This window comes from Somniosus microcephalus, chromosome 3, assembly GCF_052327205.1.
Source record: "Somniosus microcephalus isolate GS21.2 chromosome 3, FLI_Smic_1.0, whole genome shotgun sequence".
Taxonomy (NCBI): Eukaryota; Metazoa; Chordata; class Chondrichthyes; order Squaliformes; family Somniosidae; genus Somniosus; species Somniosus microcephalus.
The window spans coordinates 370,405,147-370,430,057 of record NC_140989.1 but is presented as its reverse complement, the minus strand read 5'-3'; the positions used below and the strand labels follow the sequence as shown (position 1 = coordinate 370,430,057).

Here is a 24,911-nt window from a genome sequence, read left to right as displayed (position 1 = left end):
GACCACACTTGGTGCACTGTGCACAGTCTCTCCATATAGCTTGGTTGGACCACACTTGGAGCACTGTGCACAGTCTCTCCATATACCTTGGTTAGACCACACTTGGAGCACTGTGCACAGTCTCTCCATATACCTTGGTTAGACCACACTTGGAGCACTGTGCACAGTTCTGGTCTCCGTATACCTTGGTTAGACCACGCTCGGAGCACTGTGCACAGTTCTGGTCTCCGTATACCTTGGTTAGACCACACTTGGAGCATTGTGCACAGTTCTGGTCTCCATATACCTTGGTTAGACCACACTTGGAGCACGGTGCACAGTTCTGGTCTCCATATACCTTGGTTAGACCACACTTGGAGCGCTGTGCACAGTCTCTCCATATACCTTGGTTAGACCACACTTGGAGCACTGTGCACAGTTCTGGTCTCCGTATACCTTGGTTAGATCACACTCGGAGCACTGTGCACAGTCACTCCATATACCTTGGTGAGACCACACTTGGAGCACTGTGCACAGTTCTGGTCTCCATATACCTTGGTTAGACCACACTTGGAGCACTGTGCACAGTTCTGGTCTCCGTATACCTTGGTGAGACCACACTTGGAGCACTGTGCACAGTCTCTCCATATACCTTTGTTAGACCACACTTGGAGCACTGTGCACAGTTCTGGTCTCCATATACCTTGGTTAGACCACACTTGGAGCACTGTGCACAGTTCTGGTCTCCGTATACCTTGGTTAGGCCACACTTGGAGCACTGTGCACAGTTCTGGTCTCCGTATACCTTGGTTAGACCACACTTGTAGCACTGTGCAAAGTCTCTCCGTATACCTTGGTTAGACCACACTTGGAGCACTCTGCATAGTTCTGGTCTCCATATACCTTGGTTAGACCACACTTGGAGCACTGTGCACAGTTCTGGTCTCCGTATACCTTGGTTAGACCACACTTGGAGCACTGTGCACAGTTCTGGTCTCCGTACACCTTGGTTAGACCACACTTCGAGCACTGTGCACAGTCTCTCCATAAACCTTGGTTAGACCACACTTGGAGCACTGTGCACAGTTCTGGTCTCCATATACCTTGGTTAGACCGCACTTGGAGCACTTTGCACAGTCTCTCCGTATACCTTGGTGAGACCACACTTGGAGCACTGTGCACAGTCTCTCCATATACCTTGGTTAGACCACACCTGGAGCACTGTGCACAGTTCTGGTCTCCATATACCTTGGTTAGACCACACTTGGAGCACTGTGCACAGTTCTGGTCTCCGTATTCCTTGGTTAGACCACACTTGGAGAACTGTGCACAGTTCTGGTCTCCGTATACCTTGGTTAGACCACACTTGGAGCACTGTGCACAGTCTCTCTGTATACCTTGGTTAGACCACACTTGGAGCACTCTGCACAGTTCTGGTCTCCATATACCTTGGTTAGACCACACTTGGAGCACTGTGCACAGTTCTGGTCTCCGTATACCTTGGTTAGACCACACTTGGAGCACTGTGCACAGTTCTGGTCTCCGTATACCTTGGTTAGACCACACTTGGAGCACTGTGCACAGTTCTGGTCTCCATATACCTTGGTTAAACCACACTTGGAGCACTGTGCACAGTGCTGGTCTCCATACACCTTGGTTAGACCACACTTGGAGCACTGTGCACAGTCTCTCCATATGCCTTGGTTAGACCACACTTGGAGCACTGTGCACAGTCTCTCCGTATACCTTGGTTAGACCACACTTGGAGCACTGTGCACAGTCTCTCCATATACCTTGGTTAGACCACACTTGCAGCACTGTGCACAGTTCTGGTCTCCATATACCTTGGTTAGACCACACTTGGAGCACTGTGCACAGTTCAGGTCTCCGTATACCTTGGTTAGACCACACTTGGAGCACGGTGCACAGTTCTGGTCTCCATATACCTTGGTTAAACCGCACTTGGAGCACTGTGCACAGTTCTGGTCTCCATATACCTTGGTTAGACCACACTTGGAGCGCTGCGCACAGTTCTGGTCTCCATATACCTTGGTTAGACCACACTTGGAGCACTGTGCACAGTCTCTCCACATACCTTGGTTAGGCCACACTTGGAGCACTGTGCACAGTTCTGGTCTCCATATACCTTGATTAGCCCACACTTGGAGCACTGTGCACAGTTCTGGTCTCCATATACCTTGGTTAGACCACACTTGGAGCACTGTGCACAGTCTCTCCATATCCCTTCGTTAGACCACACTGGGAGCACTGTGCACAGTCACGCCGTATACCTTGGTGAGACCACACTTGGAGCACTGTGCACAATCTCTCCGTATACCTTGGTGAGACCACACTTGGAGCACTGTGCACAGTCTCTCCGTATACCTTGGTTAGACCACACTGGGAGCACTGTGCACAGTCTCTCCGTATACCTTGGTTAGACCACACTTGGAGCACTGTGCACAATCTCTCTGTATACCTTGGTTCGACCACACTTGGAGCACTGTGCACAGTCTCTCCGTATACCTTGGTTAGACCACACTTGGAGCACTGTGCGCAGTCTCTCCGTATACCTTGGTTAGACCACACTTGGAGCACTGTGCACAGTCTCTCCATATACCTTGGTTAGACCACACTTGGAGCACTGTGCACAGTCTCTCCATATACCTTGGTTAGACCACACTTGGAGCACTGTGCACAGTTCTGGTCTCCGTATACCTTGGTTAGACCACGCTCGGAGCACTGTGCACAGTTCTGGTCTCCGTATACCTTGGTTAGACCACACTTGGAGCACTGTGCACAGTCTCTCCATATACCTTTGTTAGACCACACTTGGAGCACTGTGCACAGTTCTGGTCTCCATATACCTTGGTTAGACCACACTTGGAGCACTGTGCACAGTTCTGGTCTCCGTATACCTTGGTTAGACCACACTTGGAGCACTGTGCACAGTTCTGGTCTCCGTATACCTTGGTTAGACCACACTTGGAGCACTGTGCAAAGTCTCTCCGTATACCTTGGTTGGACCACACTTGGAGCACTCTGCATAGTTCTGGTCTCCGTATACCTTGGTTAGACCACACTTGGAGCACTGTGCACAGTTCTGGTCTCCGTATACCTTGGTTAGACCACACTTGGAGCACTGTGCACAGTTCTGGTCTCCGTACACCTTGGTTAGACCACACTTCGAGCACTGTGCACAGTCTCTCTGTATACCTTGGTTAGACCACACTTGGAGCACTGTGCACAGTCTCTCCATATACCTTGGTTAGACCACACTTGGAGCACTGTGCACAGTCTCTCCATAAACCTTGGTTAGACCACACTTGGAGCACTGTGCACAGTTCTGGTCTCCATATACCTTGGTTAGACCGCACTTGGAGCACTGTGCACAGTCTCTCCGTATACCTTGGTGAGACCACACTTGGAGCACTGTGCACAGTCTCTCCATATACCTTGGTTAGACCACACTTGGAGCACTGTGCACAGTTCTGGTCTCCATATACCTTGGTTAGACCACACTTGGAGCACTGTGCACAGTTCTGGTCTCCGTATTCCTTGGTTAGACCACACTTGGAGCACTGTGCACAGTTCTGGTCTCCATATACCTTGGTTAGACCACACTTGGAGCACTGTGCACAGTCTCTCTGTATACCTTGGTTAGACCACACTTGGAGCACTCTGCACAGTTCTGGTCTCCATATACCTTGGTTAGACCACACTTGGAGCACTGTGCACAGTTCTGGTCTCCGTATACCTTGGTTAGACCACACTTGGAGCACTGTGCACAGTTCTGGTCTCCGTATACCTTGGTTAGACCACACTTGGAGCACTGTGCACAGTCTCTCTGTATACCTTGGTTAGACCACACTTGGAGCACTGTGCACAGTCTCTCCGTATACCTTGGTTAGACCACACTTGGAGCACTGTGCACAGTCTCTCCATAAACCTTGGTTAGACCACACTTGGAGCACTGTGCACAGTTCTGGTCTCCATATACCTTGGTTAGACCGCACTTGGAGCACTATGCACAGTCTCTCCGCATACCTTGTTGAGACCACACTTGGAGCACTGTGCACAGTCTCTCCATATACCTTGGTTAGACCACACTTGGAGCACTGTGCACAGTCTCTCCATGTACCTTGGTTAGACCACACTTGGAGCACTGTGCACAGTTCTGGTCTCCATATACCTTGGTTAGACTGCACTTGGAGCACGGTGCACAGTCTCTCCGTATACCTTGGTTAGACCACACTTGGAGCACTGTGCACAGTTCTGGTCTCCATATACCTTGGTTAGACAACACTTGGAGCACTGTACACAGTTCTGGTCTCCATATACCTTGGTTAGACAACACTTGGAGCACTGTGCACAGTTCTGGTCTCCATATACCTTGGTTAGACCGCACTTGGAGCACTGTGCACAGTCTCTCCATATACCTTGGTGAGACCACACTTGGAGCACTGTGCACAGTCTCTCCGTATACCTTGGTTAGACCACACTTGGAGCACTGTGCACAGTCACTCCATATACCTTGGTTAGACCACACTTGGAGCACTGTGCACAGTCACTCCGTATACCTTGGTTAGACCACACTTAGAGCACTGTGCACAGTTCTGGTCTCCATATACCTTGGTTAGACCACACTTGGAGCACTGTGCACAGTCTCTCCGTATACCTTGGTTAGACAACACTTGGAGCACTGTGCACAGTCACTCCGTATACCTTGGTTAGACCACACTTGGAGCACTGTGCACAGTCACTCCGTATACCTTGGTTAGACCACACTTGGAGCACGGTGCACAGTCTCTCCGTATACCTTGGTTAGACCACACTTGGAGCACTGTGCACAGTCACTCCGTATACCTTGGTTAGACCACACTTGGAGCACTGTGCACAGTTCTGGTCTCCATATTATAAAAAGAAATTAGAGGCACTGGAGAAGGTGGAAAAAAGATTCACACGGATGATACCAGAACTGAGAGATTATACCCTATCAGGAAAGATTGAACAGGCTGGGGCTCTTTTCTCTAGAAAATAGAAGACTGAGGGGTGACCAGGTAGAGGTCTTTAAGATAATGTAAGGGTTTGTTAGGATAGACGTAGAGAAGATGTTTCCACTGTTGGGTGAGACCAGAACTAGGGGCCTTAAATACAAGATAGTCAGTAATAAATCCAGTGGGTAATTCAGGAGAAACTTCTTTACCCAGAGAGTGGTGAGAATGTGGAACTCGCTACCACAGGGAGTGGTTGAGGCGAATAGCACAGATGATATAGAGCACGGACCTGAGTGGGAGCAGCGGCAGTGGAGGCGACGGAGGCAGAAAGGGAGCTGAGCGGCGACTTGAAAAAAAAGAAAAGGAGTGACATCACAGGAGAGCAGGTAGGTAATTGGTTGGTAAAAATAATCGTTTGAAGGAATCGGAGCATAAATCGAGTGGGAGGCCCAGTGAGAGGGCAGGCCGGAGCAGCGTCAGCGAGGAGGCGGAGCATAAATCGAGTGGGAGGACCAGTGAGAGGGCAGGCCGGAGCAGCGTCAGCGAGGAGGTGGAGGATAAATCGAGCGGGAGGACCAGAGAGAACGCAGGCCGGAGCAGCGGGGGCAGTGAGAAGGTGGAGGATAAATCGAGCGGGAGGCCCAGTGAGAGCGCAGGCCGGAGCAGCGTCAGCGAGGAGGTGGAGGATAAATCGAGCGGGAGGCCCAGTGAGAGCGCAGGCCGGAGCAGCGGGGGCAGCGAGGAGGTGGAGGATAAATCGAGCGGGAGGCCCAGTGAGAGCGCAGGCCGGAGCAGCGGGGGCAGCGAGGAGGTGGAGGATAAATCGAGCGGGAGGCCCAGTGAGAGCGCAGGCCGGAGCAGCGGGGGCAGCGAGGAGGTGGAGGATAAATCGAGCGGGAGGACCTCCAACGAAAAGAACAACAAAAGCAACAACTGCAAAACAGCTAAAGTGATGTCACAAGCAGGGAACGAGCTGATTGGTGAGTAGCTGGTAAGTGTTTCTAGTTAATAGTCTATTAAGTAAAGGTATGGCAGGGCAGCTCAATCCCATGGAATGCACATCCTGTGCCATGTGGGGACTTCAGGATGCTTCCCATGTCCTGGGCAACCACGTGTGCAGGTTGTGTCGTCGGCTGGAGGAGCTCGAACCCCGGGTTTTGGTGCTTGAGCTGGAGCTGGTGTCACTGCAGTGCATCCGTGAGGCTGAGAGCTTCGTGAATAGCATGTTTCAGGAGGTGGTCACCCCGCAGATGAAGAGTGCACAGACAGAGAGGAAATGGGTGACCACCAGACAGAAGAGGAGGACCAGGCAGGTCGTGCAGGAGTCCCCTGAGTGCATCTCACTCTCCAACCAGTATTCGGTTCTGAGTACTGGTGAGGGCAATGGTTCCTCTGGGGAGTGCAGCCAGAGTCAAGTCCATGGCACCATGGGTGGCTCAGCTGTGCAAGGGGGGAGGAAGTAGAGTGGGAGAGCAATAGTGGTAGGGGATTCGATAGTTAGGGGAGCAGACAGGCATTTCTGCAGCTGCAGACGTGACTCCAGGCTGGTATGTTGCCTTCCTGTTGCCAGGGTCAAGGATGTCACCGAGCGGCTGCAGGACACTCTGAGGCGGGAGGACGAACAGCCAGAGGTCATAGTCCATATCGGTATCAAACACATAGGTAGAGAGAGGGATGAGGTCCTGCAGGTAGATTTCAGGGAGCTAGGAAATAGATTAAAAAGCAGGACCTCAAAGGTGATAATCTCCGTATTACTCCCGGTGCCATGCGCGAGTGAATATAGAAATAGGAGGATAGAACAGATGAATGTGTGGCTGGAGAGATGATACAGGAGGGAGGGCTTCAGATTCCTGGGGCATTGGGACCGGTTCTGGGGGAGGTGGGATCTGGACAGGCCGGACGGGTTTCACCTCAACAGGGCCGGAACCAATATCCTCGCGGGGGGGTTTGCTGGTGCTGTTGGGGAGGGTTCAAACTAATTTGGCAGGGGGATGGGCACCAGGACGTAACATTAGGAAGGGGAAATAAAATGCTCAAAGGATTTGGGAGAGGCAGAGAGCACTAGAGTAAGAAATAGTAAGTTATTGGGGGGTTCAAACTAAGAGAGAATGGTCTAAGATGGGTTTACAGTGGATGTATGTGAACGCACGAAGCGTAGTAAACAAGGTAAGTGAGCTGCAGGCACAAATAGCCACCTGGGAATATGATGTTGTGACAATAACTGAGACCTGGCTCAAAAAAGGGCAGGATTGGGTATTAAATATTCCTGGTTATAAAGTGTTCAGGAAAGATAGGGAAGGAAAGATAGGAGGTGGTGTGGCAGTATTGGTCAAGAAGAAGTTGCTGGAGAGGGAGGATGTCCTGTAGGGGTCAAGGACAGAATCTATATGACTAGAGTTAAGAAATAATAGAGGTTCCATTTGCAGAGAAATTACAGAGAGATGAAAGAACTATAGAGTTGTGATAATGTGGGACTTCAACTACCCTAATATAGACTGGGATCATAATAGTATTAAGGGCAGAGAAGGAGAAGAATTTCTGAAGTGTGGTCAGGAGAACTTTCTTGATCAGTATGTTTCCGGCCCGACAAGGGGGGAGGCATTGCTGGATCTGGTTCTGGGAATGAGGTAGGTCAAGGGGAGCAAGTGTCAGTAGGAGAACATTTAGGGAACAGTGATCATAATATTATAAGGTTTAGATTAGTTATGGAAAAGAACAGGGAGCAATCTAGAGTAAAAATGTTTAACTGGGGGAAGGCTAATTTCAGTGGGTTGAGAACGGATCTGGCCCGGGTAAATTGGAATCAAAGATTGGCAGGCAAAACTGTAGTGGAACAATGGGCTGCCTTTAAAGAGGAAATAGTTCCGTTACAGTCGAGGTACATTCCCACAAGTGGGAAAGGTAGGGCAACTAAAGCCAGAGCTCCCTGGATGATGAAACAGATAGAGAATGTGATGAAGCAGAAACAGAGCGCGTATGACAGATGTCAGGTTGCAAATACATCTGAGAATCAGGCAACATATAGAAAGGTCAGAGAAGTGCAAAAGAAAATAAGGGGGACAAAGAGAGGGTCTGAGAGTAGAATGGCAGCCAACATAAACGTCTTCTATAGCCATATAAATAGTAAAAGGTAGTAAGTGGAGGGGCTGAGTAGGGACCAAAAAGGAGACTGAACATGGAGGTAGAGGGTATGGCTGAGGTGTCAGCTGTGGCTCAGTTGGCAGCACACTCGCCTCTGAGTCAGAAGGTTGTGCGTCCCACTTCAGGGACTTGAGCACATAAGCTAGGCTGACACTCCAGTGCAGTGCTGAGGGAGTGCTGCACTGTCGGAGGTGCCATCTTTCAGATGAGATGTTAAAACGAGGCCCCGTCTGCTCTCTCAGGTGGACATAAAAGATCCTATGACACTATTTTGAAGAAGAGCAGGGGAGTTATCCCCAGTGTCCTGGACAATATTTCTCCCTCAACCAACATAACAAAAACATATTATCTGATCATTTTCACATTGCTGTTTGTGGGAGCTTCGCTAATTGGCTGTCGCATTTCCCACATTACAAAAGTGACTCCACTTCAAAAGTACTTCATTGGCTATAAAGCGCTCTGAGACATCTGGCGGTCGTGAAAGGCGCTATATAAATGCAAGTCTTTCTTTTTACTAAACGAGTACTTTGCATCTGTCTTCACCAAGGAAGAGGATGCTGCCATAGACATAGTAAAGGAGGAGGTAGTGGAGACACTTGATAGGATAAAAATGGATAAAAAGGAGGTATTAGAAAGGCTGGCTGTACTTAAAGTAGATAAATCACCAGGAACGGAATGGATGCATCCTGGGATGCTGAGGGAATTGAGGGTGGAAATCGCGGAGGTACTGGCCATAATATTCCAATCCTCCTTAGATACAGGGGTGGTGCCAGAGGACTGGAGAATTGCAAATGTTACACCATTGTTCAAAAAAGGGTGCAAAGATAAACCCAGCAACTACAGGTCAGTCAGTTTGACCTCAGTAGTGGGGAAGCTTTTAGAAACAGTAATCAGGGACAAAATTAACAGTCACTTGGACAAGTGTGGATTAATTAAGGAAAGCCAGCACAGATTTGTTAAAGGCAAATCGTGTTTAAATAACTTGATTGAGTTCTTTGATAAGGTAACAGAGAGGGTTGATGAGGGTAATGCAGTTGACGTAGTGTACATGGATTTCCAAAAGACGTTCGACACAGTGCCACACAATAGGCTTGCCAGCAAAGTTGAAGCCCATGGAATAAAAGGGACTGTGGCAGCATGGATACGAAATTGGCTAAGTGACAGGAAACAGAGAGTAGTGGTGAACGGTTGTTTTTCGGACTGTACCCCAGGGGTCGGTTCTAGGACTACTGCATTTCTTGATATATATTGGCCCAGAAATTCGGGTCGGGGGCTTTCAGTGGGTGTAAGCCCCCGGCCTGCACTTACCTTGCGCGCCGGCAGTTGAGCTGTAGGGCCCCGTGGAATTCCGCTCCGGGGCCTGGCCCAGCTGCCGGCGCGCTGTGCTTGAGTGTCCCAGGGGCGTAGTTAGTGCGATGCGTCCCCTGGGATCACGTGAGCCGTGGGCAGCCAATCAGAGGAGGGAAAAGTCCATTCATAAGATTGACAGGAAGACCTTTCTAAACTTATGAATACTACGGGCCCAAAATAGCAGTAAACCTTCAAATAATTTTTTTTTTAAATCACACTTTTTAAATAAACTATAAATTACATTAAATAACTATTTTAAACAATAATTTAAATTTTTGAAAAAAATAATTTTATAAAAAACGGGGCTAAAATTAAACTTACCTTGCTTTAAAGTATTTAAGAATAATAAACCTGTGGGAAAAATGTTTTAATTTTAATTAATTGACCACTTACCTTGTAAAAAGCAGGCCTTACACCTGCTTTTTAAATGTGTAAATCCTACAGGCTTAACCTCACGTGAAAACCTGCAAAAAAAAACTAAATTCAAAGCGCACGCGCAGCCTCCCCTGCGCGCGCATTCGACCTCTGAACCCCTTCGTTCAGAGGATCGGAAGTGCTGGTTTCCCGCGCATGCGCAGTGCATGCAGAAAACCGGCACTTCCATTCGGCCTACGGGTGAGTACCCCATGCGTACTCACCCGTGGAGAGCCGAATTTCTGGGCCAACAATGATTTGGACGTGAGTGTACAGGGCACAATTTCAAAATTTGCAGATGACAATAAACCTGGAAGTATAGTGAACAGTGAGGAGGAGCGTGATAGACTTCAGGAAGACATAGACAGGCTGGTGAAATGGGTGGACACGTGGCAGATGAAATTTAATGCAGAAAAGTGTGGTAGAAAGAATGTAGAGAGGACATATAAACTAAATAGTATAATCCCGGAGTGGGTGCATGAACAGAGAGACCTGGGGGTATGTGTGCACAAATCGTTGAAGGTGGCAGGGGAGGTTGAGAAAGCGGTTAAAAAGGCTGACAGGATCCTGGGCTTCATAAATAGAGGTATAGAGAACAAAAATGTGGAAATTATAATGAACCTTTATAAAACACTGGTTCGGCCCCAACTGGAGTACTGTGTCCAATTCTGGACATCACACTAAGGAAGGATATGAAGGCTTTAGAGAGGGTGCAGAAAAGATTTATGAGAATGATTCCAGGGATGAGGGACTTCAGTTATGTGGATAGACTGGAAAAGCTGGGGTTGTTCTCCTTGGAGCAGAGATGATTGAGAGGAGATTTGATAGAGGTGTTCAAAATCATGAGGGGTCTAGACAGTGTGGATAGAGAGAAACTGTTCCCATTGGCAGAGGGGTTGAGAACCAGAGGACACAAATTCAAGGTGATTGGCAAAAGAACCAAAGGCGACGTAAGAAAAAACTTTTTTACGAATCAAGTGGTTAGGATCTGGAATGCACTGCCTGAGAGGGCGGTGGAGGCAGATTCAATCACGGCTTTCAAAAGGGAGTTGGATAAGTATCTGAAGGAAAAGAATTTGCAGGGCTACGGGGAAAGGGCGGGGAAGTGGGACTAGCTGAGACCTGGCATGGGTTCGACGGGCCGAATGGCCACCTTCCGTGCTGTAACCATTCTATGATTCTATGCATTTAAGGGGAAGATAGGTAAACAGGGAGAGAGGAATAGAAGGATATCCTGATGGGGGTGAGATGGAGAGAGGAGGAAGGAGGCTCGTGTGGAGCATAAACACCGGCACAGAACAGACCAGCGGGGCCGAATGGCCTGTTTCTGTGATGTAAATACTTTGTAATATCTTGCAGCATGAAATCCCAGAATGAGTTAGAAACAAGAATTCCCTATTAAGAAATCAAATAGGGAATTCGCAAGAAATTTCTTTACCCAGAGAGTGGTGAGAATGTTGAACTCGTTACCACAGGGAGTGGTTGAGGCAAATAGCACAGATGCATTTAAGGAGCGGCTAGACAATCATATGAGGGAGAAAGGAATAGAGGGTTATGCCGACAGAGTTTGATGATGAAAGACGGGAGGAGGCTCGAGTGGAGCATAAACATCGGCATGGACTGGGCACAGTGCTCCCTGCCCGTGGCCTCGAGACTTTCCCATTTCAGTAATAAAGGAGGGAGGGGGAGAGAATATGTACATGCAAGATAAAGAGAGAGAGAGGGAGAGAGCGTGGGTAATGTTTGAGATGTCAGAGTGAAAGAAAGAGGTGGACAGAGAGTAGGGAAAGAGGGAGAGGAACAGAGTGAGAGAGATCAGGGAAAGAATAGAAAAAGTGAGCAAGAGCGGGAGAAACGGAAGGAGAGAGGGGAGATAGACGAGCAAGGGGAACAGTGAGCGAGCGGTGAGTGCTAGCAAGAGAGGGAGGGACAGAGAGACAGAGAGAGGGGCAGACAGCGAGAGAGAGACAGACAGAAAAAGGGAGACAGAGGGAGAGACAGAGACAGAGAGAAAGAGAGGGAGAGAGACAGAGGCAGAGAAACAGAGAGAGAAAGGGAGAGACAGAGACAGAGAGAAAGAGAGGGAGAGAGACAGAGGCAGAGAGAGACAGAGAGAGTCAACTTTGATGTTGGGTTTGGTGTAGAGAAAAATGGGGCAGGCCCAGCAGACCCCATATAATAGAGCCGGTGCAATATCCTGCCCGTGCAGGGGTCGAGGGTCGAGGGTGGTGCGGAATCCTTTATCTGATTTTCCTCTCCGCGCTGTGCTTTGGTACAAGAGCAAAATCTATCCCAGGTTTGCAAAGGGCTTCACTTAGACCTGTATCTACCGGCCTAGCATGGATTCCAGAGGCCAGTGTGGGATCAGTCAGGTGTGAGTGGGGACTGTATGTAGGAAACAAGCCAGGTAGTCATCGACAGGTTCTGTCCCTCATGGTTTATACACAAGACCTTGTGTAATCAGCTTCACCGATTGCAATAATTGACACTTAGCTCATTGATAAGCTCGCTCTTCCGAGTCAGAAGGCCATCGGTTCAAGTACCATCCCAGACACTCGAGCCCTATAACCAGTACTGAGGGAGTGCTGCACTGTTGGAGGGGCAGTACTGAGGGAGTGCTGCACTGTCAGAGGGACAGTAATGAGGGAGTGCTGCACTGTCGGAGGGACAGTAATGAGGGAGTGCTGCACTGTCGGAGGAACAGTGCTGAGGGAGTGCTGCACTGTCGGAGGGACAGTAATGAGGGAGTGCTGCACTGTCAGAGGGACAGTAATGAGGGAGTGCTGCACTGTCGGAGGTGCAGTACTGAGGGAGTGCTGCTCTGTCGGAGGGACAGCACTGAGGGGGTGCTGCACTTTTGGGGGGGCAATACTGAGGAAGTGCTGTACTGTCAGAGGGGCAGTACTGAGGGAGCACTGCACTATTGGAGGGGTAGTACTGAGGGAGCGCCGCACTATCGGAGGGGCAGTACTGAGGGAGCGCCACACTGTCAGAGGGTCAGTGCTGAGGGAGTGCTGCACTGTTGGAGGTGCTGTCTTTCAGATGAGACATTAAACTGAGGCCTGTCTGCCCTCTCAGGAGAACGTAAAGATCCCAGGACCACTATTCAATGATTTGGATGAGGGGACCAAATGTAATATATCCAAGTTTGCTGATGATACAAAGCTGGGTGGGAATATAAGTTGTGAGGAGGATGCAAGGAGGCTTCAAGGGGATATAGACAAGCTAAGTGAGTGGGCAAGAACATGGCAAATGGAATATAATGTGGAGAAATGTGAAGTTATCCACTTTGGTAGGAAAAATAGAAAAGCAGAGTATTTTTTAAATGGTGAGAGATTGGGAAATGTTGGTGTTCAGAGGGACCTGGGTGTCCTTGTACACGAATCACTGAAAGTTAACATGCAGGTACAGCAAGCAATTAGGAAAGCAAATGGTATGTTGGCCTTTATTACAAGAGGATTTCAATATAAGAGTAAAGACATCTGTTATGTTCATAAATAAATAGACGTTTTCATTATGAACAGCTAGCTTGAGCTAGTCATTTATTCAGCCATGTGGGCTAGTATACAGGCATCCATCTTAACTACTGCCTTGTGGGTAGCCCACACCTAAACATACAGCTCCACCTAGTGTACCATTCTAGAATGACATGTTACTGATCATTACATCCCCCTTCCTTAGAGGTTAAACAAAATCAATATCAATCAATCATAACGACATAAACATCTTCACAACAGCCAACACATTTTCAAAGCTTTACTTTATGAACTCTAAGCTTTTCATTCTTTTATTATGGTTTTCTTTGTACTCAAAGATTAAGTCTATCAGGCTTTTTTACTTCACGTGTGGATCTTCTCAGCACAGGTAAGTCTGATGTGTTTTCATGAGAGCCTGAATGTGTATTTGTGTTAGATTGTTCTGGTGGTGAGTGACAAGATTCAGTTGCAGCATTGTCATCGATTTGCTCTTGGATAGTTTCTTATGTTTTCAGGAGGGAACGGCGGTTCCTCCTGAGAATCTGTCCTTCCTCAGTTCTAACAGTGTATGACCTTGGTCCTACTTCCTCAAGAACTGTAGCTTTCCTGTTCCATGCATTTGGATCCTCAATCCTGAAAACATCATCCCTTGTCAATGGTTTCAGAGTTTTGGATGACTTGTCATAGTGTGATTTCTGTTTCAGCTTTAACAGTTGAAGTCTCTGTCTTAGTTCCTTACTCTGCTTTTCTTTTGCACAGCAGGGTAGCGTGGTGCGCAACTTGCGACCCATTAGGAGTTCAGCAGGTGAAGAACCACAGTCTAAAGGGGAGGCTCGGTAGCTCAGCAGGGCGAGATAAGGATCAGACTTGCTTTCTGTTGCTTTCTTCAGTAGCTGTTTGAGAACTTGGACACCTTTCTCTGCCTTACCATTCGACTGAGCATACAGAGGACTGGATGTGATGTGTTGAAAGTCATAATGTGCTGCAAACTGTTGCCACTCCTTACAGTTGAAGCACGGACCATTGTCGCTAACGGCAATCCTGGGAATCCCATGTCTGGCGAAGATGGATTTAACATGCATTATGACACTGCTTGCTGATGTGCTTGAGAAGAGCGCCATCTCAGGATAGTTAGAATAGTAGTCAATCACTATTAGATAGTCTTTACCATTCAAATGAAAAAGGTCCATACCAACCTGTTGCCACGGTGCTGTTGGTAAGTCAGCTACTATCATTGGTTCCGTTGCTTGTTTGCTTTGGTGTTTCTGACATGTCTCACATTTGCCTATCATGTTCTCAATGTCCTTACTTATGCCAGGCCAATAAACAGTGTCTCTTGCTCTCCTTTTGCATTTTTCAATTCCGAGGTGTCCCTCATGAATCCTTTTGAGCATGTCTCGACGTAGAGCCTGTGGAATGACTATTCTGTTCTGTTTTAGTAATAGTCCACTTGCGACACTCAACTCTGACCTGATGTGATAGTACTTTGGACAGGAACCTTTTGGCCAACCATGATGAATGTTCTCTATTACTGTTTGTAACACTGTATCTTTTACTGTTTCTTCTGCTATTTGCTTTGATTTTGTGTCTGACACGGGCAGCGCAGCAGTGACCATACTCACATGAACATCCATATCTTCCTCAGTAGAGCTCACATGACTCATTGTGGGTGCTCGGGATAGTGCATCTGCTAACACTATGGCCCAGTAATTCCAGGCCCAACGCGTGAGTACGGATGGGGTACTCACCCGTGGGCCCGATGGAAGTGCCGGTTTTCAGCATGCACAGAGCATGCGCGGAAAACCAGCATTTCCTGTCCTCTGAACGCGTGTGCGCAGGGGTCTGCGCGTGCACACTGAAATTCCTTTTTTTCCACAGGTTTGCGTGTGTGTAAGGGCCTCTCCTTTTTACGTAAGGACTTCATTCTTTAAGGTAAGTGGTCTATTACTTAAAATTATAACATTTTTTCCACAGCTTTATTGTTTTTAAGGACTTTACAGTAAGGTAAGTGTAGTTTTAGACACGATTTTTAAAAAAATTATTTTTTCAAAAATTTAATTAATTATTTAAAATAGTTTTGTTAAGTTATTTATAGTTTATTTAATTATTGGGATGTTTTTAAAAATTTTATTTAAAGTTAAACTAGTCTTTTGGGCACCCGTACTTTTCATGAGTTTGACAGTTCTTACGATCAAACTCATGAATGAAGTTTCCCCTCCCCTGATTGGCTGCCCAGTGCTCACCTGATCCCAGCCGGCACATCGAACCAACTATGCCGCTGGATCAGGTAAGCACAGCACGCCGACATCTGAACCGGGCCAGTGACAGGAATTCCAAGCAGGCCCAGGCTTCAGATGTCGGCGCGCCGGCTGAGTGCACATCAGGGGCTTGCACGCGCGGCAAGCCCCCGAACCTAATTTCTGTACCTATGTGTTTGCCTGGTGTGTAGATCAGTTCCAAAGTCATATCTTTGCAGCTTCATCATGAGTCGTTGAATCCTTGGAGACATCTCATTCAGATTTTTTTTTATGATGGCAACCAGTGGGCTATGGTCTGTCTCAACTGTGAAGGTGGGAAGTCCATATATGTAGCCATGGAACTTTTCTAGTCCAACTACCAAGCCTAGACATTCCTTTTCAATCTGGGTGTATCGACACTCAGAGTCAGTCATAGACCTGAAGGCATAGGCAACAGGCTTCCAATCTTCACCCTCTGCTTGTAGCAAGACCATCTTTTGATGCATCCATTGACACTTTGATTCTCTTTATTGGGTCAAAGAAGGTGAGTACAGGTGTGGTTGTCAGCACTGTTATGAGGTTCATCCACTCTAGTTCATGTTTTTCTGTCCATGTGAGCTCATTTATTTTATGTAGCAGGTCTCGCAGACAGGCTGTCTTGGCTGACAAGTTAGGAATGAACTTTCCAATGAAGTTTATCATCCCCATGATGCGTAGCACTCCTTTTTTTATCAGTGGGTCGGGGCATGTTGAGTATGGCGTTTACTTTTTCCATATCTGGCTCTATTCCTTTACCAGATAGATTGTCTCCTAGGAAAGTGACTTCCTGGACGCCAAACTGACACTTGGCTTTGTTGAGCTTCAGTCCATTCCGGCGTATGCTCTGTAGCACTTTAGTCAGTCTCTCATTGTGTTCTTTCAGTGTGGAGCCCCAGATGATGATGTCATCAACATAGACCCGAACTCCTTCCAGACCTTCAATTATGTGTTCCATCGCTCTATGAAAGATTTCAGATGCAGATATTATCCCGAAAGGCATTCTGAGGAAACAGTACCTGCCAAATGGTGTGTTGAAGGTACAGTATTTGGTGCTGTCTTCATCCAGTTTTAGTTGCCAAAATCCTTGTGAGGCATCGAGCTTTGTGAAGTACCTGGCACCTGACATTTCACTGGTGATTTCTTCTCGCTTGGGAATCTGGTAGTGTTCACGTTTTATATTTGCATTTAAGTCCTTTGGATCCATGCATACTCTTAGATCATTGTTCTTTTTCTTTACACATACCATGGAGTTAACCCAGTCTGCTGGCTCTTCGACTTTCCTGATGACTCCTAGTGTGGTCATTCTGTCCAGTTCTTTCTTGAGCCGGTCATGCAGAGGTGCTGGAACTCTCCGTGGAGCATGTACCACTGGCTGAGCATTCTCCTTTAGCTGGACCTTGTAAGTGAATGGTAGAACTCCAAATCCTTTGAACACATCCTGGAAATTACTCACTACAGAATCCATCGAGTCATCTGGTCTGCTTATGGCACAGTTTATACGGTAGACTCTCTTGACCAGTTCTAAGTCCTCACAAGCTTTGTCACCTAGTAGTGAATCAAGTCCTTCAGCCACAACAGAAAACATGAGATGATGCACTTTGTCTTTGACTGTCACTTTAAGTCTGCATACACCTAAGCTATCTATTTTCTGTCCATTATAGTTCTTCAGTAGTACTGACTTTTTCTGTATTTTGGGCTTTTCTTTAATATTTTTAATGTCACTCATACTGATTAAGTTTGCTTTTGCCGCAGTGTCTAGTTTTAATGTAACTAATGCTCCATTTACCTGCAATGGCATTATCCATTTGTCCTCTTTTACTGCATTAGCTTTATGTTCAGCATTGTCCATTCCTGAGGGCTGCACATTTTCTGTATCCTTTTCTATATTGTCTTATGACACCATTCCTACAAAAAATGTCTCACTTAAATCAATGTCCTCTATCACATTGACTTGTTGCCCTTTCTTTGTTTTTACTTTTGAAAAGCATTGTTTGGCAAAGTGATTCTTTCCATTACATTTTGTACACATTTTGCCAAACGCTGGGCATTGTCTTGACTGGTGCTGGTAACCACAGCGTTTACAATTAAAAATTGCATCCTCTGATTGCTTTGCATTTCTATTCTGCCCACGTTTCTTCCCCTTGTAGGACACAGCACCGACAGCAGCACAGTCATTCACTTCAGTCGCATTATTATTAATTTCACTGAAAGTCTTTGCGTGCTGTTGAGCTAGCTCACTGGCATGGCATATTTTCACAGCATCCTCCAATGTTAGTTCAGTTTCTCTCAACAAACGTTCCCTGACCTTTTTATCATGAATACCAAACACAATCTGGTCACGAATCATGGATGATTTCAGTTCAGAGAAATTACATGTCTGTGCTTTCAGTTTCAGATCGGTCACAAAGCTATCAAAAGTCTCATTTTGCTGCTGTGTCCGTGAACGGAACACGTATCTCTCATAGGTCTCGTTCTTTTTGGGAGAACAATGTGTATCAAACTTCTTTAGCACATCGTCCATTTTTTCTCTGTCCTCCTCTTGATCAAATACAAACGTATTAAATACCTCTATCGCCTGCGGGCCTGCAACCGTGAGCAGTAACGCTATTTTCCTTGCGTCTGGCATCGTACCAAACCTGATGGCTGCAATGTAGAGTTCGAATTGTTGTTTGAAAGTCCGCCAATTGCAGTCGACATTCCCCGTGAGTTTCAAACCCTCCGGTGGCTTCAAATTCGCCATGTCGCGTTTCACAATATTCAGCAGATATTACCAATCCTGGTACCATGTTATGTTCATAAATAAATAGACGTTTTCATTATGAACAGCTAGCTTGAGCTCGTCATTTATTCAGCCATGTAGACTAGTGTACAGGCATCCATCTTGACTACTGCCTTGTGGGTAGCCCACACCTAAACATACAGCTCCACCTAGTGTACCATTCTAGAATGACATGTTACTGATCATTACAACATCTTACTGCAATTATATTGTGCCCTGGTGAGACCGCACCTGGAGTATTGTGTACAGTTTTGTTCTCCTTACCCAAGGAAGGATCTACTTGCCATAGAGGGAGTGCAACGAAGGTTCACCAGACTGGTTCCTGGGAAGGGGGGATTGTCCTATGAGGACAGATTGAGTAGACTGGGCCTATATTCTCTAGAGTTTAGAAGAATGAGAGGTGATCTCATTGAAACATACAAAATTCTTACAGGGCTTGACAGGGTAGATGCAGGGAGGATGTTTCCACTGGCTGTGGAGTCTAGAACCAGGGGTTACAGTCTCAGAATAAGGGGTCGGCCATTTACGACTGAGATGAGGAGAAATTTCTTCACTCAGAGGGTGGTGAATCTTGGGAATTCTCTACCCCAGAGGACTGTGGCGGCTTAGCCGTTGAGTATATTCAAGACAGAGATCGATAGATTTTCGAATAGTAAGGGATGAAGCGATATGGGGATAGTACAGGAAAGTGGAGATGAGGTTAAAGATCAGCCATGATCTTATTAAATGACGGAGCAGGCTCAAAGGACCAAATGGCCAACTCCTGCTCCTATTTCTTATGTTCTAAGAGCAGGGGCGTTCTCCCGGTGTCCTGGCCAATATTTATCCCTCAATCAACATCACTAATAGCAGATTATCTGGTCATTATTTCAATACTGTTTGTGGGATCTTGCTGTGCACAGATTGCAAATTGATTGTTGCGTTTTCTAAATTATAACAGTGACGACACTTCAAAAGCACTTACAGCTATAAAGCACTTTGGGACGTCCCGGGGTTGTGAAAGGCGCTATATAAATGCAAGTCTTTCTTTCTCAGTGGGGAGACTCTGTACTTGTACCTAAAGCCCTGACCCAGCCTGTGTTTTGCTTTAACAGGTGTGGTACATGGATGGTTACACGAGCAGCAAAGTGGTCCGAGAGTACAAGTCTGTGGCGGACTTTGTGAGCGGAGAGGACTACAGGCTGTACCGCCTGCCTTACCCCTGGGCTGGCACCAATCACCTGGTCTACAATGGCTCCCTCTTCTTTAACAAGTACCAGAGCAACACGCTGGTGAAGTACAACTTTGAGACCGGCTCGGTGTTGGCGCAGCGCAGCCTGGAGTACGCTGGCTTCAACAACATCTACCCCTACACCTGGGGCGGCTTCTCCGACATCGACCTCATGGCGGATGAGGGCGGCATCTGGGCTGTCTACGCCACCAATCAGAACGCAGGAAACATCGTCATCAGCCAACTGGACCAGCAGACGCTGGAGGTGCGGAGGAGCTGGAACACGGGCTATCCCAAGAGGAGCGCCGGCGAGGCATTCATCATCTGTGGCACCCTGTATGTCACCAACTCCCACCTCACCGGGGCCAAGGTCTACTTCGCCTACTCCACCAAGACCTCAAGCTATGAGTACACTGACATCCCCTTCCACAACCAGTACTTCCACATCTCCATGCTGGATTACAATGCCAGAGATCGGATGCTGTACGCCTGGAACAATGGCCATCAAGTGCTGTTCAACGTCACCTTGTTCCACGTCATTCAGACCCAGGAGGACCCAGAACCCCCAGGGGAGCAGTAGTTTCGGACAACCCATCTCTTCAGCCACCACTTGCCGCTGAAGTCGCCAAGAGATTTTCTAACCTTCCTTTTTCCCCCCGACGTGTGAGTCTTCAGTGAAAGTAGCGCATGTCTACGACTCCAGGCTTTGTACTGAGTCCATATGTAAACACAGCGTGACCAATTCCTCTCTCAACATGGTCGATCTGCGAGAGAGGAAGTCTGTCCATTTGCCTTATTCATCAAAACCAGAGGCTTCTGCAAACTGAAGCTGCATGGATCTGCATTCTTTGGTTCTTTCATTTTTTTAAAAATACAAGTGATTTCTTTATATAAACCAACTTTTGTATAACTTTATAACCACAGTAAGATCATTCAAGTGAGAACCGGACATCTTGCTTTTCGTTCTAAGCCTATTCCTCATTGTCCTTTGCTCGTACACCAGTTTAGGACTGGACTTATTGCAATCTGTACAGTTCTGGTTTAATTCTCTGTGTGTTCACAAGCAAGGTGCAATATGTTTTAACCTTGCACAGTATTTGATGAATGTAATTCTAGCCATTGCAGTAATCATCGTTTCATTGCATTATTATCTCAGAGCTAATTTACTACAGGTTGGACCCCGGTAATCCGGCACCCTCGAGACAAGGCCGGTGCCGAACCATTGAAAATTCCGAACCACTGAAGGTTAGGTAAATAACACCTAAAATAACAATATTAGGTACAATATTATGTTTGTTTATATCGCGGGAAACGGTGGTGCTGCCGAGCGGCTGCTCCGCAAACTACAGACCGCTGGTTTCAATTCGTGCCGGACCACTGAAGGTGCCGGACCGTCGGGTGCCGGATTACCGGGGTTCAACCTGTAGTTCTTTTGTAAAGTGTATCAACAAGCAACATCTTTCTGAAATGTCGAGATTAAACAGAAAATATATAATATATCCAATTACTGTGTTGGGATTCTGAGTGCAAGATTGGGAACAACCAGAATGATGGAATAATAGACTCTGGATAGAGCGGTAGAGTGAGAGAGAGGTGTGACTGAATAGACTGAGAGTGTGACTGAATAGAGTGAGAGAGAGAGGTATGACTGAATACAGAGAGAGAGAGAACATAAGACGTAGGAGCAGGAGTCGGTCATTTGGCCCCTCGAGCCTGCTCCGCCATTCAATGAGATCATGGCTGATCTGATCTTGGCCTCAACTCCACTTCCCTGCCCATTCCCCATAACCCTTGACTCCCTTACCTTGCAAAAATCTGTCTATCTCCACCTTAAATTTATTCAATGACCCAGCCTCCACAGCTTTGTGGGGAAGAGAATTCCAAAGATTCACGACCCTCTGAGAAGAAATTCCTCCTCATTTCCGATTTAAAAGGATGCCCCCTTATTCTGAAACTATGCCCCCTAGTTCTAGATTCCCCCACGAGGGGAAACATCCTCTCTGCATCTACCCTGTCAAGCCCCTTCAGAATCTTATATGTTTCAGTAAAACCCCCTCTCATTCTTCTAAACCCCAATGAGTATAGGCCCAACCTGCTCAACCTTTCTTCATAAGACAACCCTTCATCTCCGGAATTAACCTCGTGAACCTTCACTGAACTGCCTCCAATGCGAGTATATCCTTCCTTAAATAAGGAGACCAAAACTGTACGCAGTACTCCAGGTGTGGTCTCACCAACGCCCTGTACAGTTGTAACAGGACTTCCCTACTTTTATACTCCATTCCCTTTGCAATAAAGGCCAACATTCCATTTGCCTTCCTAATAACTTGCTGCACCTGCATGCTAACTTTTTGTGATTCATGTACAAGGACTCCCAGATCCCTCTGTACCTCAGCATTTTGTAATCTCTCCCCATTTAAATAATAATATGCTTTTTTATTTTTCCTACCAAAGTGGATAACCTCGCATTTTCACACATTAAACTCCATTTGCCAGATCTTAGCCCACTCACTTAGCCTATCTATATCCCTTCGGAGATTCTTTGCGTCCTCCACACAATTTGCTTTCCCACCTATCGTTGTATCATCAGCAAATTTGGCTACATTACACTCGGTCCCTTCATCCAAGTCATTAATATAGATTGTAAATAGTTGAGGCCTCAGCACTGATCCCTGCAGCACCCCATTAGTTACAGTTTGCCAATCTGAAAATGACCCATTTATCCCGACTCTCTGTTTTCTGTTAGCCAATCCTCTATGCATGCTAATATATTACCCTCAACCTTGTGAGCTCTTATCTTGTGCAGTGACATTTTATGTGGCACCTTATTGAATACCTTCTGGAAATCCAAAAACACGACATCTACTGGTTCCCCTTTATCCAGGATGATTTGGACAGCTTGGGTGATTGGGCAAAAGCATGGCAGATGCAATATAATGTGGATAAATGTGAGGTTATCCACTTTGGTGGCAAAAACAGGAAGGCAGATTATTATCTGAATGGCAACAGATTGGGAGAAGGGAAAGTGCAACGAGACCTGGGTGTCCTTGTGCTTGTGCACCAGTCGCTGAAGGTAAGCATGCAGATGCAGCAGGCGGTTAAGAAGGCAAATGGTATGTTGGCCTTCGTAGCGAGAGGGTTTGAGTACAGGAACAAGGATGTCTTGCTGCAGTTGTACAGGGCCTTGGTGAGACCACATCTTGAGTATTGTGTGCAGTTTTGGTCGCCTTATCTGAGGAAGGATGTTCTTGCCATGGAAGGAGTTCAGCGAAGATTCACCAGGCTAATACCTGGGATGGCAGGAATGACGTATGAGGAGAGGTTGGGTCGATTGGGCTTGTACTCACTGGAGTTTAGAAGAATGAGAGGGAATCTCATTGAAACTTATAAAATTCTGACAGGACTGGGCAGACTAGATGCAGGAAGGATGTTCCCGATGGTCGGGGAGTCCAGAACCAGGGGTCACAGTCTAAGGATAAGGGGTAGGCCATTTAGGACAGAGATGAGGAGGAATTTCTTCACCCAGAGAGTGGTGAACCTGTGGAATTCTCTACCACAGAAGGCAGTGGAGGCCAATACATTAAACATATTCAAGAAGGAGTTAGATATATTTCTTAAGGCTAAAGGGATCAAGGGGTATGGGGGGAAAGCAGGGACCGGGTACTGAATTTGGATGATCAGCCATGATCGCATTGAATGGCGGAGCAGGCTCGAGGGGCCGAATGGCCTACTCCTGCTCCTATCTTCTATGTTTCTATGTTTCCACCCTGCTCATTACATCCTCAAAGAATTCCAGCAAATTTGTCAAACATGATTTCCCTTTCATAAAACCATGCTGATTCTGCTTGATTACATTATGATTTTCTAAATGTCCTGCTACCACTTCCTTAATGATGGACTCCAGCATTTTCCCAACGACAGATGTTAGGTTAACTGGTCGATAGTTGCCTGCTTTCTGTCTCCCTCCTTTCTTAAATAGGGACATTAACTTTGCGGTTTTCCAGTCCGCTGGGACCTCTCCAGAATCCAGGGAATTTTGGTAGATTACAACCAATGCATCCACTATCTCTGCAGCCACCTCGCTTAAAACCCTAGGATGCAGGCCGTCGGGTCCAGGGGACTTGTCCCCCTTTAGTCCCATTATTTGCCTAGTACTTTCTCTCTAGTGATAGTGATTGTATTAAGTTCCCTCCCCCACCCCAATAACCCCTTGATTATCCATTATTGGGATGCTTTTAGTGTCTTCTACCATGAAGGCCTATACTAAATATTTGTTCAAAGTCTCCGCCATTTCCCTGTTTTCCATTATTAATTCCCCAGACTCATCCTCTAGGGGACCAACATTTACTTTAGCAACTCTCTTCCTTTTTATATACCTGTAGAAGCTCTTACTGTCATTTTTTTAGCCATCCTTTGCTGGTTTTTTTTTTAATTTCCCAATCCTCTGGCCTACCACTATTCTTTGCAAAATTGTTTGCTTTTGTTTTCCATTTGATACCATCCTTTACTTCCTTAGTTAGCCACGGATGGTTCATCCTTCTCTTAGAGTCTTTCTCACTCTGAATACAGTGAGAGAGAATGAAAGAGAGAGGTTTGACTGAATACAGTGAGAGATACCAGAGAGAGAGAAAGATGTGATTCTCTCTGTCTCTCTTTCTCTCTCTGCCCCCTCTCTCTGTCTCCCTCTTTCTATCTCTCTCTCTCTCTCTCTCTCTGTCTCACTCTGTCAATCTGTCTCTCTCTATCTCACGCCCTCTGTTTCTCTCTCACTATTTCTCTCTGTCTATCTATCTCACTCTCTGTCTATCTCTCTGTCTCTCTCTCTAACTCTCTCACTCCCTCTGTCTCTATCTCTCTGTCTGTCTGTCTATCTCTCTATCTCACTCTCTGTCTATCTCTCTGTCTCTCTGACTCTCTCTCTCTAACGCTCTCTCTCACTCCCTCTGTCTCTCACTATCTCTCTGTCTGCCTGTCTATCTCTCTATCTCAATCCCTCGCTGTCTCTCTCCCTCTATCTGTCTCTCTCCCTCTATCTCTGTCTCTCTCCCTCTATCTCTGTCTCTCTCCCTCTATCTCTGTCTGTCTCTCTTTCACTATAGAAACATAGAAGATAGGAGCAGGAGTAGGCCATTCGGTCCTTCGAGCCTGCTCCGCCATTCAATGTGATCATGGCTGATCATCCAAACTCAGTACCCTGTCCCCGCCTTTTCCCCATATCCCTTGATCCCTTCAGCCTCAAGAAACATATCCAACTCTTTCTTGAATATATTTAATGAACTGGCCTCCACC

At 46.8% G+C, this 24,911-nt stretch overlaps 1 protein-coding gene across 1 annotated transcript in view; it reads left to right on the top strand.

Moving 5' to 3' along the window:
* LOC147122436 (noelin-3-like) overlaps positions 1-21,190 on the top strand; it is a 104,805-nt gene extending 83,615 nt beyond the window's left edge. The window contains exon 6 of the mRNA XM_085983594.1: positions 19,507-21,190. Coding sequence (XP_085839720.1) covers positions 19,507-20,202 — 696 coding nt within the window. The 3' untranslated portion in view covers positions 20,203-21,190. The remainder of the gene's footprint in view (positions 1-19,506) is intronic.
* The last annotated feature ends 3,721 nt before the right edge of the window (positions 21,191-24,911 follow it).